At 53.3% G+C, this 18,421-nt stretch overlaps 2 protein-coding genes across 4 annotated transcripts; both read right to left on the reverse strand.

Annotated features, from left to right (window-relative positions):
• Positions 1-337: 337 nt before the first annotated feature.
• VSIG2 (V-set and immunoglobulin domain containing 2) lies at positions 338-5,788 on the reverse strand. The gene is made up of 7 exons (XM_017853819.1): positions 4,813-5,788; positions 4,159-4,316; positions 3,461-3,668; positions 2,476-2,634; positions 1,488-1,607; positions 1,238-1,382; positions 338-535 (listed from the first exon to the last, which is right to left on the reverse strand). Exons 1-7 carry the CDS (start codon positions 4,883-4,885, stop codon positions 403-405), a joined length of 996 nt encoding a protein of 331 aa, XP_017709308.1. The 5' UTR covers positions 4,886-5,788; the 3' UTR covers positions 338-402.
• A 104-nt stretch (positions 5,789-5,892) lies between these two features.
• Positions 5,893-14,925, reverse strand: ESAM (endothelial cell adhesion molecule). Of its 3 annotated transcripts, XM_017853818.1 has the most exons (8): positions 14,675-14,753; positions 11,613-12,877; positions 10,941-11,522; positions 9,119-9,320; positions 8,783-8,938; positions 7,405-7,527; positions 6,978-7,104; positions 5,893-6,728 (listed from the first exon to the last, which is right to left on the reverse strand). In XM_017853818.1, the coding sequence occupies exons 3-8, from the start codon at positions 10,974-10,976 to the stop codon at positions 6,413-6,415; spliced, it is 960 nt and encodes a 319-aa protein (XP_017709307.1). In that variant the 5' UTR covers positions 10,977-11,522; positions 11,613-12,877; positions 14,675-14,753; the 3' UTR covers positions 5,893-6,412. The 3 variants fall into 3 exon arrangements, with proteins under 3 accessions (XP_017709307.1, XP_017709305.1, XP_017709306.1); XM_017853816.1 differs by lacking the exon at positions 11,613-12,877 and having other exon boundaries at positions 10,941-11,119; positions 14,675-14,925; XM_017853817.1 differs by having other exon boundaries at positions 10,941-12,877.
• Between the last annotated feature and the right edge of the window lie 3,496 nt (positions 14,926-18,421).

The raw sequence follows: 18,421 nt of genomic DNA on the forward strand, positions 1-18,421 counted from the left end.
GGCCGAAAGGTTTTAATCTCCGTGTGTGCATGTGACTGTGCTGGGTTGGAATGTGAACAATAAAGAGGAATGTCCAAGTGTTCAGAGGGTGCCGGGGGAGGGAGTTTGGGTGCACAAGGCCTCCGCGTGGAACTTTTACAAGTCTCCTTGGGCCAAACCAAAAATCGGGAGCTGGTGGGGTGAAGTGGAGAGGCACCTAGGTTGAAACCTACCCCTTTGACCCAACCAAACTTCCTGCCTACCTTTTCTCGGACTTCAAGCCCATTCCTTCTCTTACTGTTAATACTCTTTGAGCCGCCTGGGGGAATTCGCCATATCAGCAGAAAGAAGGAGACAGTATGGTACCCATAGACTTTAATTATTGATATTCCCCCTCACCGCCCTCCCAGGGATCGGGAGAAGTCACACAATCATAGGGAGCTTGGACTTGGTGGTTGTCACGGTGCTGGCAGACGAGGGTCTTTCCAGGAACCCCTTGCTAGAATCAGCCCTCATAGAAGTGTGCTCAGAGATCCCAGGAGCGATGGCATCCTCCCTGATGGGTATAGGCAAATTCTTAGTGAAGAGTAGAAGCCTCCTGCAGAGGAGGGCCCTCCTCTAACCTGGGGACTTTTAAATTTCACTGTGCTTGAGAATAATCTGCGGAACTTTGGTTAAAATGAAGTTTCTGGGCCTCGTCACTCCCTAACACACAGCTCTAGGAAGGCTAGGAGTGGCCTGAATCTGAATGTGTAACTAGTGCCCGGTGATTTCTGTCCAGGTAATCTGAGGACTCCACCTGGAGAAATATTGCTCTGATCTCTATCCTAGACCCTGACTGGCAGCTAAAGTGGATGACAGAGGCAGCTTCTCCTCCCCTTTCCTGATTTTCTCCACAGAAGAACTGAACTCAGCTGACTGCTCAGGACAAATTCAGCTCCCAGCATCTACAAGCCACTACTACTCCCAGGTAGTTCAGAACAGAAAAGTAAACTTGGTTAAATATGAGGAGGGGCAGGGCAGTCCTGCAAACTAAGCTTCCCTGCCACAGCTTTTACCAGCCACTCCACCCTGTGCTGCTTGCCTGCACCCTCAAATACACAGGTTATACTGCTGCCACCAGCAAATCCCAGGGCCGAACAACACCTCCTACCCCTAAACACACTGAACGATGTTGGAGTTTGAGGACTGCAGGCACCTGCTTTTAACCCAAGCCCCTTCCTCCCTCCTTGCACCATCCCCCAGCCCTCCTGCTCACCGAAGGTCACTACCCCCATATGTCTCCTTGGGCTTCTTCCCCCTCTCTTTGTGGAACCTGATCAGACAGAACGCAGCAACTGACAGCAGCAGCATGACCAGGAGCACCCCAATCAGAGCTCCGGCCACTCGGCCTTGGGAGGGTTCTAAGGAGATACAGGACCTTCAGAGTTGCAGGCTTTCCTCGGCCCACCAGCCAACAGTTTCCCCAACACAAGGCTGCTGGCCGGGCCTCCACCCAGCATCCCTACCGGTCACAGAGAGGGTCAGCTCACAGGATGCACTGCCCATCTGGTTGGTGGCCACACAGCGGTAGGTGCCCGAGGAGGTCAGGGAGAGGTTGGTGAGAATGAGCTGGCCAGACACCTCATCTAGAGGATGAAGAGGAAGTGTTCCATGGCCCATTCAACTCAGTGAGCACCTCTATGAGGACAGCACATTTCATGTCATCCTTACAACAATCCTGTCAGGGAGGAACTCATTTTTTTTTATTGGTGGGGAAACCAGTTCAGAAAAAGGAAGTAGTGTATCTGAGGAGACCCAGAGAGGAATTCCAAAGCTGCTACAACTTACCTGTTCTTTCCACCCTACATAGCTGCCTTTTTGGGAGGAGGAGGACTGTACACTCATGAAGGATTCAGAAACTGGCAATGGAGTCAGGGTGGGGTGCTTACTAGCTGATGTCAGGTTCCTGGTTTGGGGTAAAAGGCTTATTGCTAGAAACTGCATCCTGTAGGGTGGCTCTAAGCGGACACAAATGCTTTTCTAAACTGTTTACCTTTGCCTGAGAAGGCAAAGCACATACCAGGAGGTGATCTGGGGGTGGGTCATTCATTTCTGGATTGATAAAGGAGTTTGCTGGGGCTGGAGAGAACAACTGAATCCAGGAAGAGGAAGCTGAGAAACAGGCTCCTCCAAAGAAACTGGTTAAAAGAGTCAAGACAGTCCGTGCTACTCGGCCTCAGTTTCCTCTCTAGGAAGTTTGGAAGTGATCCATGACCCTTAGGAAACCTAAAAGAAATCTCCCCAAGGCAGATGGGTGGGCATCAACAGAATGCTCCCTGCCCTCTACTTTCTTCCAGGATATCAGTAATATATTCAGCTTGAGAAATACTCCCAGGATCACCCAGCCACACACTGTGCAGGAAGACAGGCAGGAGGGAATAATACAGGAAGCCAAGGAAGAGGCAGATTTGCCCAGGTCTCCTGTCCCCTCTTCCTGATGCCCTGGGCCCTTACCTTGAACCATGCTGCCAGGAGAAGGTGTAGGAAAAGATCCAAGACGCACCCAGTTGTACACTGGCTTAGGAGCCCCCTCGGAAGAGCTGCATCTCAGTGCAGTAGAGCCTCCCACAGAGGTCCGTCCACTCTGACTGCATAAGGGATTACTGGGGGGAACTGCAAAAAACAGAGAGTTCCTCAGCAATCTTCCAACCCCACTCCCAACTTCATTAGGTGCTACATTCTCTACTTCAATACCCCTATCAAACAGTGGTCCTCCTGTGTCCACACACCACTGCATCCCCAGGAACTGAGAGATTTCCACTATTGGAAATTCTGATTGTTAGAGAAAACTCTTCCTCATGTTGAGCCAAAATGTGTGTTAACATAATATCCACCCATTGGTTTCAGTTCCTGCCCTTTGGGCCCACAAAGAGAAATTAAAATCTCTCCTCCACATGACAGCCCTTCAGATAGTTGAATCCAGCAGTCATATACCCATCCTAGGCCTTCTCTTTTCCATCTAAACACTGCCAGCCTCTGATAGTTTTTGTGGTTGCTCATCTCTGAACAGGCTCTAGTTTGGGGTGAGACAGAAGCTCTGAGCACAAAGTTGCTGCTCAGTAATATCGGCCGTTGTTCCTTTGATGGCCACTCCCCTTCTCTGCCACTGACCTTGGGAGGGACAGAATCCAACTACCAGTGAGAGGCTCCCCCATGATGGAGCTTCTGGGAGCAGACTCAGATCCCCATGTATGGGAAGGGCTTTCCCTCCCACACTCTGTTATTAGGCTCTGATGGAGGAGATGCTCTCAGTGGAAGGTGGAATTGGAGTATGACCATCTGGATTAGAAGACTGAAAGAGAGAGTATTTTCGCTTGGGGCCCCCAGTGCAGTTGTGTGCTTGGGCCAAAAGTCAGAAACCAGAGATTTAGCAGGACCAGTGCAAACCCCCCAAGTGTGTGAAAGAGTATGTGGCTCGTGGATCCCCAGCCTGGCTTACCCAGCACAGTAAGGTTGATTAGCCCCAACCCATTGGTGTAGAAATCTGGTGGGTTGTTGACTTGGCAGAGGTAGGTTCCCGTATCTGATGGGTGGACGTCAGTCAGTTTCAGTGTGGCCACCCCCGCTGTGGGGGGGTTCTGAAGCAGGCTGACCCGCTTTGACTTAGAACCAGTTGGATATAGTTGGCCATTGGTGAAGTACAGGATCTGGGGAGAGGCAGAAGACACACATATGTGCCTTTTTCTGCCTGGCATCAACTCTACAGTCCTTCCTCATCAAAGTGGGTATAAAAGGCCCCTGACTTACATCGGCCAGGGAGCTGACACCCTGTAGCTGGAACCTCAAAGGTCTCTCTGTTCCCAAACACCACCCCCTTTTAAGTGCTAAATGAACCTGATCCATTGGTCTCTCTCCCTGCCCCCCAACAGAGAGGCAGCATATTATCTTAGTATCAGTCACAACACCTTAGTGTCAATGGATACACTAAGGCAGGGGAGTTGGAAATAGGATCTATGGGAGAGGAAAGGAAGATATAGGGTCAGGCAGACTGCCGCTCTGAAAAGATCTTGGGAGAGCCCACTTACCTTTTCATCCAAGTATACTGATCCCCAAACGCCCCCTCCCGACCCCATGCCCTCTTCCTGGGCTCCTGTCCCTCCAGGCCAACCCAGCTTCATGCAGTTGCTCATAGCTCACTGGATGGGACTCAGAGATGGGCTTCCCAGGCTGCACAAAGCTCCACTCCAGGGCGAAGCTGTCTCCCACCGACGTGCTGTAGGTGCAGGTCAGCTCGGCTGTCTTCCCCAGGGGCGTGCTCAGCGGCTCCGTGGGTACCTTAACCTCCACGGCCAGCCCTGGGGCCGGGACCAGAGGGAGGTAGGAACCCAAATTCCAGTGATCTGGAGGGTCGGGCCCACCCCGGGGCATCTACATTGGAAGCTGGGGGCTCCCTCCCCAGAGCACAACGCTCTCCTCTCAATCCAACCCCTCCCTTCCCAAAACCTGAGGTTTCTGGGAGGGGCCGGGTCTCTGTGGGTAAAAGAGCCGGAACCGGGCCAGGTAAGACGGTGTGTGTGTTTAGCAGAGAAAGGAAAACACTAACCCTTCGGTGGGGTGGTTCAGGCCTGTGCCGCGGAGAGGCCGAACTCGCCCGCCGGCCTGGGGGCCTCTTTCCTCCCCACTCCGGGCCTTCGACACCCCCTCCCCGGCCTCACCCCAGGCGCTTTAGGGCCCCTGAGGCCCACGGCGGCCTCATCTGGCCGGGTGGGGACAGAGTGGGTCCCAAGGAGCCCGGGAAGCCAGGCCTATGCCCCCCAGTTCTCGCCGTGGTCCCGCCTAGCCCCTCCTCACCACTCAGGCACAGGAAGCCTAGCAGGGCCCCGCAGAGAAAGGGCCCCGGGAGCTCGGCCATGGCCGCGTCCATCCGTCCTGTCCTGCTCCTGCCAGGTGGGCGATCAAGGTCGGTCTGGGTGTCGGGGAGGGAAGGGAGCACCCAAGGGTAGCCGCCCGGGCTGGGCAGGAGCGAGACTGGTATCTCAGAGCAAACAGGGGAGAGGCCGGCCCCGCAGGTTAAAAAACAAAACAAACAAAAAAAAAAAGTGGGCCTCCCTCCTCTCCTCCAGCCCAAATTCTGCAATCTCTCTATCCCTGCTCCCTCCTTCCTTCCTCTTCTCCCCAAAGTCTGAAGCTGTCAGGCCTTGGGAAAAGGGCTGGGCTTGGTGTGGGCCTTCTGCAGAGACCGGCTCAGCACTGGAGCTCAGGGAGGAAAGCTGACTTTGGAAGGTGTCCTGATACCCCAGAGCTGGCAAGTGGGGTCCCCACCTCGGAGCCTCACTATCAGTGTGAGCCCCAGGCCGCAGACCCTTTCTGTCCACACCCGTTTTCATTTCACCACTTACTGAGGTAGGAGTCTCTGTAGAAATGAGCACCTCTCCATTTCCACAGCCACTCCATTTTAGGGGCAGAGAAACTGAGACCTAAAGGAGACCCCACCCTTGGTAGGAAAAAACATGGCAGAATTTGGACACAGACCTGCACCGCATACTATGCCGAGCTCTCCCTCACTAACAACAGAGATCTCTTCCAGATGGGCAAGAAGTGTTTTTGTTAAGAATTCTGTGGTGTGGGAGAGGAGCCCTCCTGAGCTTCCTCTCCCCTGTCCCTGAAGAGGAAGCAGATGAGGTACACGCACCCCCTAGCTGGGAGCACTCAAGCTCCAGCAGAAAGCTACCAGCTCCATCCCTCTGCTGTTCAGAGTAGCTCAGAGTCTCCTCCTCTTCTCCACGTGACAAACAAGGACCCTTCTAAACTAGAAGAGCTGCTCTGAGCCTGTGGGGAGAAGCCCTCCTGGGTACACAGCTTGGGAAGGGGTCCACTTTGCATGCTCCTGAAGCTTAATTTCTAGAATTCTTAGTTTGAAAAGGCAACTTGTTTCTTATCCCATACATACATTTATTGAATGTCTTTATTGAAATTTGCAAATGAAAACAACACATATTTCATGTTAGTTTTAAAAATACATTCCCTATCCTCTACCCCAGTAAAATCTAACCAAGCCAGCCTGACAGGTTATATCAATACAGGGAGCTGGAGTGGGAGCAAAGGGTGGTGTTAGATAGGGGTGGGATACAGATCAAGAGGGCCTGGGACTCAGTGACTGGAAGTCTCTGCCACTCACTCTTGGTGAGTAGTTAATTTCAGCAGCTGGCTTCACAGGGAGGAGTCAGGGGTGGGTGGAAGCTCCTCCCACTTCCAGATCCACTTCCTCTTCTTCTATCTCCTGGACACTTAGGTCTTACTGAGACAGTTTTCCCACAGTAAAGAGAGGTGGGGGCAGAGTACTAAGGGTCTGGAGTGTGATTACTCTCCCATTACTCAGGCCTCTGTGCTAGAGGTGACCTCTACAGGAAGGAGAGACTCCAAATCCTTTAGCCAATGAGTGGCGGGGTCATCACACCAGAGAGCCAGCTTGACTCTGGGCGGGCACCATCACAGGCACAGCACCCATGCGGCTCAAGCCAGAGGAAGAAACCCCACCAGGGATGGGAGATATTGGTTGAGGGTTGGCCCCATCTGTTGTGGGCAGTCTTGGTGAGGGCAGGGCCTGGCTGGAGAGACTGGGTGTGGGGGTCAATGCACCAGGCCTGGGAGGGCCGTGGGGTGGCCGGAGGGCTCGTGCGGAGGTGACAGAGGAAAGGGTCCCATTCTTGGAGATTGTGTCTGAGCTCTTGGGCCAGGGCAGGGTCCGGGGAGCAATGGCATCCTCCCTAGTCATCAAAGAAATAACAAGAGGTCAGAAGTGGGAGGGGGAAGGAGAGAGTTTCTACATGCTTGGTCTTATATGCCACCTCTCCCTGCACACTTCAATACTCCTTTCCTTCTCCCTTAAAGTCTGCCCATAGGAATGATGTTTCAGCCACTGACCCCATTCCAATAGATGGGAGGGGCCTGAATTCCTAGACTCTGTAAGGAGAGCAGGGAGAGCCCCCACTGCAGCAGAGACCAGGGACACTTACTTGATATCATTGGCTGGCTCCTCCAGGGCCTTGCCCCGGCGGTGGTACAAAAGGACCAGCCCAGCCAGCAACCCCAGTCCAACCAGGGTACCCACAACAGCTCCAGCAACCACCGCAGCTCCAGGCCCTGGAAAAGGTGTCGTGTTAGAGGGGGACACCCAGCTGAGGGGTTCCCACCCCTCTCCAGTCCCACTCCCCCTACCCCATCTGCCACCATACACATTCCCTCTTTTTCCCTGTCAAGGAGAGGGGTGGCTGTTGAGCAGGAAATGACCAGTCACTGACCAACCATTTGTACAAACATTTGATCAGGGCAAGCTCCATGCCCTGTTACAATGAGAGGCCTCAGCAGACAGGCCTCCTCCCCACTTGCAACCCCTCCCCCACCACTGACCACTCTTCTTAACCACACTTACCCCTCACTGACCTGTGCTCACTTCCAGGGTCACATTACACTGGGCAGTGCCCACCTCATTGTGGGCCTTGCAGACATAGACTCCAGCCATGGAAGAGGAAAGGTTCGTGAGACTTAAAGACCCACGGATGACATCTGTGGACACAATTTAGCCATCAGTCCAGGGACCCTCTTTCCCATTAAAAAATATATATATATATATTTTCCCTCCTCTGGAATGTCCCCTTTGACCCTCTGGGAGTCATGGCTTGTCTATTCCCTGATTGGGGGAGAGGTGTGACAGCTGGGCTCGGCTCCTAGCTGCAGACTGGCTAGTGCAATAACCTCCATTCCCACTCCTCAGTCAGAGCCCCCAGTGGATATCTGACAGGAGGCCGCAGAGAAAGTGATGCAAAGAGCAACCAAAGCACCATTTTACTTTTATTCCGGCAAGACAGCGTGATGAGAGAGAAAGAACACTGGGGTAGGAACTGGTAAACATGGGTTCCAGAACAGGCCATGTGACTGACTTTAAGCAAGGTAGTTGATATCTGAGGGTCTCCATCTCTTCATCTGCAAAATGGGGACAATATGACCTACCTAATGGTGTTGAAAGGACAATATGAACTAATCATTATAACAGTGAATGTTTATTGGCTTCTTACTCTGTGCCAAAGACTACTCTAGATTCTTTATGTGTATGCACTTACCACAATTTCCCAACAAACTTGTGAGGTAATAAAGATTATTTTTTAAAAGAAAAGCTACTGTTATAAAATGGTCATGTGAAAAGTAGAAACAGAGGCAAAATGAAAATCCACATTTCCACAACCTAGATCCAACAGTTGCTAACTTTTTGCCATATTTATTTGATTTCTTTCTTTTACTTAGACATTTTAAAGTAAACACTTCAGCATAAATCTCCAAAAAAGAAGTATGCTGTCCCATATAACCACAATAGCATTGCCATGCCTAGGAAATTAATAAAATAACTATCTAAAATCATCGAATACTTCATATTAAAAATGTTTCCGTTATCCCTAAAATATTTTTTTATAACTGGTGTGTTCAAGTCACACTAATGAGTTCAAGCTGATGCGTGTAAAATCCGCATTTTACAAATTTGGGAATGAAGGCACCGAGTCACACTGCTAGTCACTAGAAGAGCTGGAATTTGAACACAGAGACTCCAGCTATAGAGCCCCTTTCTTGACAGTATACACAGTGAACGCACCTAACACAATACCTGCCCTGGCAGGGCATCTTTCTCTGCCCCCATCCTCCCCACATCCTCCTCCTCCTCCCCAGTGCTTGTCAGCATTGGTTCCCCTTTTCACCCCAGTCCCTGTGGTACCTCCCATCTTTCCCCTTCCCCAGCCACAGTCTCGGCTGTTTCCAGAAGTGTCCTCACCTAACACTGGTGCAAAGAAAGTCTGGAAGGATGGAAGCTGCCGATCCCACTGGTATTGGACAGCGGGCTTACTCCTTGGAGACTGGCAACTCAGGGTCACGTTGGCCCCCACACGGGGCACACCCTGGAGACGGCAGGATGGAGGAGCTGGAGGAACTGGGCAGGGGGAGACAGATTAAAACCACAACCAGGAGACCCACAGATCCTCTCCCTCTGCCCTGCACCCTTCTGTCACTTCATTTGTCCCTCCTCCAACGCTTGCCCTTTAGGAGAGAGACTCACCAGACCTCCCAGTGCGGGTGGGGAGGGGTCCGGAAGTCTGTGCTTCTCACTCACCCAGCACATTGAGTTCTAAGGTTTTGATGCTATGGCCGCTAGGGTTGCCTTTTTTGTCTTGCACATTCACGGAACAGCTGTAGGGGCCAGAGTCTTTCTCCTGGAGACCCTCCAGTCGCAGGGACAGGTTACGGGAGGGCATGGAGTAGACCAAGGATACTCCAGGTTTGCTTGTTGTGACCCCATTGATGTAGGACAACACCTGGTGTGGGGCATAATACATCCCTACCATTACTACATGTGTATACTGTGCCTACAGGCTCAGCCAATCTCCCTCCCCCAACTGGCATTCTCCACATGCCCCTCACATGCACCCATTCTTCTAACCTGAACCAGCTCCCCATTCACCTTTTGTCCCTAGCCCCTCTCACTGCCCTCGATCCTCTTCACCAGAACAGTTCTTGGTTCCCATGCATTGTCTCATCTCCCAATTGCGGTGTTTAGAAAGGTGACATAATAGTGGGAGGAGGGACAATGTAAATAGGAGGTATGTATGCATGCAACTCGGACTGCTGGGGTGGATCCAGGTTTGTAAGACCTGAAACTTACACAACGAGGGGAGGCATCTTTGAGGAAAAAAATATTAAAAATATATTTTAAAAGTATCAAATGAGGCTGGGCACATTGGCTCATGCCTGTGAGCACTTTGGGAGGCCGAGGCAGGTGGATTGCTTGAGTCCAAGAGTTCAAGACCAGCCTGGGCAATACGGTGAAACAGTCTCTACAAAAAATACAAAAATTAGCCTAGCATGGTGACGTGTGCTTGTAGTCCCAGTTACTCAGGGGGCTGAGGTGGAAGGATTACTTGAGCAGGAGAGGTAAAGGCTGTAGTAAGCCAAGACTGCACCATTGCACTCCAGCCTGGGCAACAGAATGAGACCCCTGTCTCAAAAAAATCCAAATGACTTCCTTGAACACAGTTTTCAGGAGTTCTGAACATTGTTTCGTTCTCTTCTGGGTAAACCTGTATTTGGATGTAAACCTGGTGTCAAGACAGATGGGTGGGAGACTGTGAGAGGAGATGGTCTCTTGGTTCTTGAGGTGATATAAAGGGGGGCAAGGTGACAGATGAGAATCATTTGGAAAGAGAAGTGGCCTGTGACTCGACAGTATTCAAAGCAGAGAATGTGAAAGCAGAAATATGCTCTTTTTTTTTTCAGACAGAATCTCACTCTGTCGCCCAGGCTGAAGTGCAGTGGCTGGATTTTGGTTCACTGCAACCTCTGCCTGTGGATTCAAGTGATTCTCCTGCCTCAGCCTCCCAAGTAGCTGGGATTACAGGCAGGTGCCACCATGTCCGACAAATTTTTGTATTTTTAGCAGAGACGGGGTTTCACCATGTTGGCCAGGCTGCTCTCCAACTCTTGGCCTCAAGTGATGTGCCCACCTCGGCCTCCCAAAGTGCTGGGATTACAGGTGTGAGCCACCGCGCCAGGCCAGAAATATGCTTTTACAAGTCGTGCGTGTTACTTCCCCTAAGCGTTTCCCAGTCCTCAACGTCCATTTTTTCCCTCCTCCTCTCCACCCCCATAACCAAGTAAAATGCCTCTCCACTTTCACAGTATTTTGTGTGCTGGATTTTTAGGGAAAGTCGGCAAAAGATAATTGTTTGGGAAGTCTCCCATATCAGAACAAAAACTGAACCGGTGAAGACTTCTGCTCTTCCCTGAAACTCCTTCCGCGGCCCCAGTCCCCAGCCCCATTCCCGGCCCCCATTCCCCGGCCTCCATTCCCTCTCTACCCCTCCCACCCCTACCAGCTCTTTGCTTACAACCCCCGCTGGGCGCAACTTGCCGCTGGTTGAGAGGCGTTCCTCCCTCACCTGATCCTCCTTTTCTTTATCTTTGAAGAACCACATCACAAAGGGCACCTCCCCTGGCTGGGCTGAAGACACCTCCGCGTGCAAGGTGTACCACGCTGGAAGCACCACTTCCCCTCCCTCCACCGCCTGCAACTGGTTGGCGGGCAAGTGCAGCTGCAGCTCGGCCCGCGAGGGGGGCGCTGGAGACAAGAGCGAGGCGTGAGTGCCCAGGACCGGCTCCCAGCTCCGCACGCGGACCCTGCCCGACGCGGCTCCACGACAGAGTGAGGAAAGTCGCTCTAACAGGAAAGAGGAACTTTGCGGGGTCCGGCCCCTGGAGGCCTCAAGGGGTACCCAGGGACCACTGGTTCAGTGTCCTGCTTCCCACTTCATCACGACTTCTTCTCTCCACCGCCAGCCTCTGCGGTTGTAGCGGGGATGGGGACACATTTCTATGCATTTATTCGTATCCAGAGGCGTAGATTTCGGAGCATCAAAGAAAGGGGGCAGATTTCCAGCGAGGAGGGGAAGTTATCAGGAGAAAGGGCAGATCGACTGTTTCTGTTGCACCTTCCACGTAGCCCACTTGCTTCCCTAGTTTTCCTGAGCGAGAGCCAAGGGAGAGTAGCGACGCTGCTCAGGGCCGCCAGGGTCCCTCACTCCCGAGTTCCCGACGGGAGGCTGCCTGGTTACCTGTTAACCCTGCGGCTCCTTCTGAACTTGCCAGGAGGTGGAGAGAGCGGAGCGGACCAGCGCCCAAGCCTGACCCGGTGAATGCGATGCTCCTCGCCCTCCCACGCAATCCCAGAGGCGGGCTTCCCTTGGAAAACGGAGAGTTGAAACCCAGAAATCTCCTCGGAGCCCTTCTGGGGTCCGGGCGATCTGGGCAGAGAACTCTCGGGTGGCAAGGAATTAAGGGCAGCGCGAACGACGGTCTCCGGACAAGTATAAAGCCTCCCCTCAGTGTGTCCGGCACTCGGGGTGGACCGGGGTGTTGGTTTCGAGGAGGGGGCTATTGTTTGCACCACGGCGTCCTGAAATACTCATCCTTTGCCCTTTGGGGAGGCAACAGAGCAGTCAACTGGTAAGCCCTTTGGGGAATAACCCTGGGCTTGCACACGGCCAGGCCTGAGGATGCTGGCTGCTCTAGTCCCGGGCCCTACTCCTTCCAGGCCTCGGCCCTCTGCCTCGGAGCAGAAGACGCCACCTCTGCGTGGCGAGCAGGCGGCCAAGGCCGCGGGAAGAGGCCGCAGCCAGGCCCCGCTCTCCACCCTCACCCTCGGAGAGCCAGGCTGAAGGCCTCTAAGGCCTGGGAGCCGATCCGGCCAGGATGCAAGCCACCCCCACCGCTTCCCGGCTGCGCCCTACAGAACCCCCACCTCTGTTACTTGGCCTTCGCAGCATCCCCCTTCTCATTTCCTGGAGGATCTCTGTGGTCTGGGCAGGAAATTTGTACCCAGTGATAAGGCAGAAGACAATGAAGGGGGGGCCCCTAGACCGGAGGCTCTACGGGAGGAAACAGTCCCCGCCTCAAGGAGCTGGACGCCCCCTGGGGCCCCGGCCCGCTGCTATTCCGCCGAGGCCGGGCACGCCTGGAGCCTGCAGGTGCTGCCGGCTCTTCCCCAGCCTTTCTACAACGCACACCGAGCGGCCAGAGCGGTTTCCGCCAGGAAACTGCCTGAGGCCCAAAAGAGGCACGCGCTTCCTTCACCTTGCGGACCACCAGCGACCTCCCCAGGTCCCACGTTTATAATTCCACTTTCCAGAAGGTAGAGGAGAGTTAAAAGAGATAGTAACGGACACACTGGGGTCTGGGCACATGCTCCTTGCCCTTCGCCCTGTCAGAAACTAGGAACAGAAGAGGGCCTGAGACTTTTCTGCTCTCTGTCCTGGGTGTCTGCTGGCTCGGAAGTCACCCAACTCGTTCGTTTTCTTCGGTCCCAGGGTCCACGGAGCCACTGGGAGAGAAAAGGAGGCTGGTTGGGTCTGAGAGGACACTGGGACAGCCCAAGAAGGGGACCCTTTCGGCCCACAGCCCTCTCCGAGGCCAGCGTGAGGGAGCCGGCAGGGGCCTAAGGAGAGCGAAATGGGCCCGCTCCCCAGGGCAACTATTTTTAGTCTCCGTCTTTCTCTGAGAAACTCCCCCCGCGGGCTTCTCACGCCCCAGGGGCAGCAGCGCTGAGCCGCGGAGGAGCGTGCTGAGGCGGAGAGCCTCCTGGAGAGCCCAGAAGAGCGGAGCCGGGCGCCTGCCCGTTGCCCCGCGGTCACCAGTGCCATTTAACCCTCGAGTGGCCGGCGGGAACTGGGCAACCCCCAGGGGGGCCGATAGGAACTTTTGAGCCCAGGTCTTCAGTATGACGAACTGAGGCCCAAAGCTGGGGTAGGCCAGAGGGTTGCAGATGAGCAGCAGGTGAAGCCTGGGACACTCAGGCAGCCAACTTGAACTGCCCTCCCTCACTTCAGAGATTCCTCCAGCCCCCACCCCCCACAAGGAAGGGGGATAGAGTTGGGGTGGAGTGCAGAAGGAACAGAGCTGAAGTTGAAGTTGGGAAAGCCGGGATGAGAAGTTTGAGGGATCCTGGAGCAGGCCCACCAAGCCCGGAGGGACAGAAGACTACTGCTGGCTTTGGTGTGGCCTGGGGGGCTGTACTTGAGACCCACTTTATCCAAGGACTGTAATATTGCATGCCCCAACAACTGTGGAGCACAGAACAGGCAAAAGGGGGCACTGGTGATCCTCATCTCAGTCCTCATCATTGTGGCTGAATTTCACTCTACAGCTTTCCAGGCCTTACTTGTCCTAACATCCTCCAACCTGAGAAATGAGTTCAAGTCAATATAGCTAAACCCACCCTTCACTCCCATTCGAGATCCTTGAAGGGGGATGGCAAGAAAGCTGAAGGATAGCAAGTGAAGCAGCTTGAAAGGGCCTAGTCCTGCCGGGTCCTTCTCTCCCAGGTGGAGTTCTGAGCCACCCCAGCTTCAGCTGAAGCCAGCGCCCCTGGAGGCCTCCAACGCTTCCCAAACACTTGCTCCAAGGAGGTTCCCTTCCTGACCTTTGGCCACCCTCCTCTCAATTTCCCCGCATCCCTTTGGCTCTGGGAACCAATAGGGGTGGTGGGCCTGGAGAGGGGGAGGGGGTCAAAATTCTATTTCTCTGTGCGTTTGAACCCCTCCCCCATTTCCTGTGTCCCAAATGACCTCACGGTCGTCCTTTTGGGGCACCTCCCTTGATTCCCAGGGCAGGAAGCAGGAGGGAGCGAGAGAGAGGATCTGCGCTGGGGAATTGACACAAAGTGCGTGTGTCAAGCCTGGGGACCAGAGGTATTTCCCCGGGGGATCTTCCTCATCAGCTTGTATGTGGGGTCGGGGATGAGAGGGGGCTAGAGTTAAGTCCTTAAGCTCTTTAGCCAGTGTCTCATCTAGCGGCTCAGCTCATCCGGTTGCGCTGGGTGGGGGGTGGGGAGTCGACACGGTGAGCAATGGTTCCGATAATTCACCCCAGAGATATCCAGGTCTTGCGAGAGATGCCCTTACCTCCCCCAGCCATCCGCCCCCACACCCAAACTGAGGGCTGTCCCCGCCAAAGCGAGAAGTCAGCGCCAGCCAGTGATGCCCTGGAGTGGGATTTGGAGGTCAGGGGAGGAGGGCGAGTCGTGGGACCCAGTTCCGCAGCAGTGGCCAAAGTTCTCCCTCAGGGTCGCACTCACCCCATCCCGCACCCCAAGTCCCCTCCAGGTCCGGGTTTCACTCACCGAGGGCACTCAGCCCCAGGAACAGAAACCGCAGCAAGTTGGTCACCAGGGGCCCCGGGAGGGAAATCATGGTCCTCCCTGGCCCGGACGGAGTCAGAGGTGCCAGCTGCGGGACGCACGGACCCGCAGGTGTCGAGGCTGCGCAGCGGCCGGAGCGTGCGCGGGAGCCGGGTCGCCGACACCCAGGGCGGCTCCAGCCCAAGTCTGCGCGCCTGTGTGCCGGTGGCGGGGTGGGGACCGACGGCGACAGCGGGGCGGGGCATTGGCGGGGCTTCAGGGGGCGAGAGTCGCCGTCTCCCGGGCGGGGCGCGGGGTCCGCCGCCCGGGGCGCCGCCAGCGCGCGGACGGCGGGACCCTGCGGCCTCTTCCAGGTCTGAACGCAGGGAGGGGTGAGGTAAGCTGTGATGCCCCACGAGCCACCCAGGGAGTGGAGGGGGAAGAGAAGGCTCCAGAACTATCCTGAGCCGTAACCTCCCCTTCCGCCGGGGTGGGATAGGAAGGGTGACCAGGAAGGGTGGGAAATTTGGGGACTCTCCGAAGTCGGAACCACCCGTAACCCCTGACATGTAAACGCTCCTGGGCTCTGGCTCCAACAACCCGGTCCAAGCTTGGGGGTGCCGCATTCCCGGCCCAATCAGGGCGGCCTTCCTGAAGGAGGAAGAGGGGAGCAGCATTTTCCAGCTGCAGGGAGAGACCGGAGCGCCGGCCGCGCGGGCTCCTTTGTACCGCGGGAATCTGTGGCTTTCCTGGAGGCGGGGCCTGAGCGGCCACCGGAGCGCTGCAGCGAGGGCTACGGCGGAGGCCGCGCGGGAGCCCAGGGCGCGCGGGGAATCTTCACCTGCGGGCAGGAAAAAGCGCTCCGCGAGTTCCGCACACCCCAACCCAGGCTGGAGGATTACCCCGGCCTGTGCCTCATTCCGAGCAGGGAAGGTTGCCACAAAGTAGTCCCAGGAGCTGAGCGGGAAACTGAGGCAGTGTGCATGCTGCTCCCAGCTTAGCCCCTGAAATGAGCGGCATACAGGCCTGATGTTGACTAGGGAGGAGGGGCGGCTGCGAGAAGGAAGACAGGACAGTCCCTCCGTTTCTTCTTTATACCCCGATCTTCAGTGCCTCCCATTCCCGCAGTGAAAGGCTCAGGCGCGCGCTGATCCTTTAATTCCCGAGACTAGATCTCGTTCGTTGTGAATTGAATTTAACGCCCCCCTCCCTGCGCTATTCGGTCAAAAGGCACCTCTGCGCCCTCTGGCGGCCGCCGCTCCCTTACAGAAAGGCACGCACCTGTTCTTGCTTTTCTGTCCAAAAGCCAAAAAGAAAAAAGAAAAAAGAAAAGAAAAGAAAAGATGCTTCAAACATCCCAGCACAGCTCAACCACCCAGCAAAGGTCAGTGAGGGCAGAAAGCACAACAACGATTTCCTGGCGCTGCCCGCGGCTGTCTGGGAAGAAAAGCAGCCAGGCCTGCGGGATTCCATTTACTGCACGTAGTTCTGTTGTTTTAACAGAGTGTAGTCCCTGGGCCCACACCTCACACGAGGTCTTTTTCTATACAGTGCCCCATACGCCCTCTCAGCTGCTTCTTCCTAGTGTGATATGCCTGGCTCCTCTTCAAATACCTGCCATGCAGTGACTTTGAGAAATGCCTATGCAAACACAAAATTGCTCATGCAAACCCTGGAATCCAGTACTTGGCAGCTCAGTGGAGGCAAAGACAACAGGAAGAGATACCTGCCAGTCTCACACTCTTGTGTAGTGAGCTACAAACTTGGACTTGGCCAAGCAGATTGTGTGGTGGGGTTGGGGGCTGTTGTTTGGTTTTCCTATTCCATCACACTCAAATTTTTCTTGGCTTTAGTCTGCATTGCAAACCATCTCTTGTAAACACCCCTCCTTTGTTTCCAGACAAGTCACCCCAAATAAGTAACTCCTTCCAAGAGAGGAAGTACAAAGTCTTTTGGTTCTAACCTAGAAACACCAAGTATCTAATCACACAGGCTGTGCTTATCCTAATCGAGTGCTACATAAGGTGTAGCCTCAACATTCATTCCCTGTAGCTACCTTTTCCTTCAGAATCCAGATCCCAAATTACTTCTGACATGGGAAGTAAAGCTGCAACCAATGATTTGTAGTCAGTGAATGTCTCCATGCGACACAGGGGCAGTCTCTTCAAGATTCTTTGACCCTAGAGAATTGTCCTCACTATCTCCTGTCTCCTATTTCAGCAATTTCTTTCCTCTGACCCTGAGGCAGTCAAGTAGTAGAAGTTAGCAGAGTAGCTCCATTACTTTGTGAAAGTTTTCGCCAAGATTCATTTTAGGGCGGACTGCTCTCCACCCTGGTGTAAATGACACAGATGATCTATGTGTGACCTGGGAACTGCTTACATAAACATGTGTGCAAGAGCTAAGTTCACAGTTTCATATGTTAGAGACTTGCAGGTCATTCGTGTTTCTTCCAATCACATCTCATCTTAGATTTCAAAAGTAATTCCTAATATTTACCTTTACATTTGAATATACTTTCTCTGTCCCCCTTGAATCAGTTATAAAGCTTCATTAAGGTCTAAATAGTCCATTTCTTATTTTTGGCAATGCTCATAGTTATCTGACATCTTGCTATCTTCTTTTCTAGACTGTTCTGGCCAAAGAGACTGGAGATCCAGTATCAGCAAGGTACTTTCTTGGTAAACCTACATTTCCCAATGCTCATCTTTGTCCTCTACCCCCCACCCATCCCAAGGCAAATGGTGAAAACATCTATTGGATCCAGCCTTTGCTATCTTCTCCATGCCGCTCATAGTGGGTCTAGCAATGTCCCATTCTCGGTCATGTTCAGTAGGTCTAAAACATCCTTGCTAAATGTTCCCCAAGTGTTCTGCCCCAGCTAAGCAACTAACAACAATGGGAAGACGCAGAAAAAAAAATGCATAGAGCGTAATGTTAGTTTTGGGGCTGGTCAGTGGCAACATTTTAGAGATGCCATGAAGTATTCCTGGTAATAATGCTTGTTCCTACAGCATTTAGCACTGAATACTATGAGATTATGGCTAAAAGATGGTCAAGACTGCCTCAGCCTTTAGGATCAGAATTCTAAGTTCCAAAGAAGAGCAAACTCAAGAGGATTTCCTCAGGCCTCTGCCTATAGATGCTGCCTGGGGAGAACAGGTGCTACACTCAAAACATTCTCAAGATATTTATATTCTCCCTGAACTAGTACCCAACTCCATAACCCCAGACTCAAATAACAGAAATAAAAGCCATCTCATTGATTATAAGCTCTCTAGTTATTACAAATATAGGCATCAACAAACCAACAGGCATCAGAATGAGAAAATCACTGATCTGAGAACATTCCGGCTGCAGGAAAAGAACACTTTTTGTTAATATGCAACTATATCTTCAGTAGTATAGAAAAACGAGAAGAATGAGAGTTCTTACCTGGATTTGCAGCCCACTTTAAGTAGAGTACCTGAGAGATGCTGGGAAATCATAAAGATAAATAACCAATCCAACAAGTTCCTGCCATGAGACCAAAGTGATCCTTGACTACTCTGTTAGTAAGCGATTCTCAGCCAAGAGTACTAACCTGTAAGTGGAGTGGTGGTTGGCCCATTAGAAATCTCTGAAAGATCTAAACGTGACAGTTACCTTCCTAATGGACTTATACCTGTCAATTCCCTCTCCTAAAAAAATACTTTTGGGCTGGCCCCACTGGCTCACACCTGTAATCCCAGCACTTTGGGAAGCCAAGGT

Source organism: Rhinopithecus bieti, unplaced genomic scaffold (assembly GCF_001698545.2).
Source record: "Rhinopithecus bieti isolate Rb0 unplaced genomic scaffold, ASM169854v2 scaffold_37463, whole genome shotgun sequence".
NCBI classification, from domain to species: domain Eukaryota; kingdom Metazoa; phylum Chordata; class Mammalia; order Primates; family Cercopithecidae; genus Rhinopithecus; species Rhinopithecus bieti.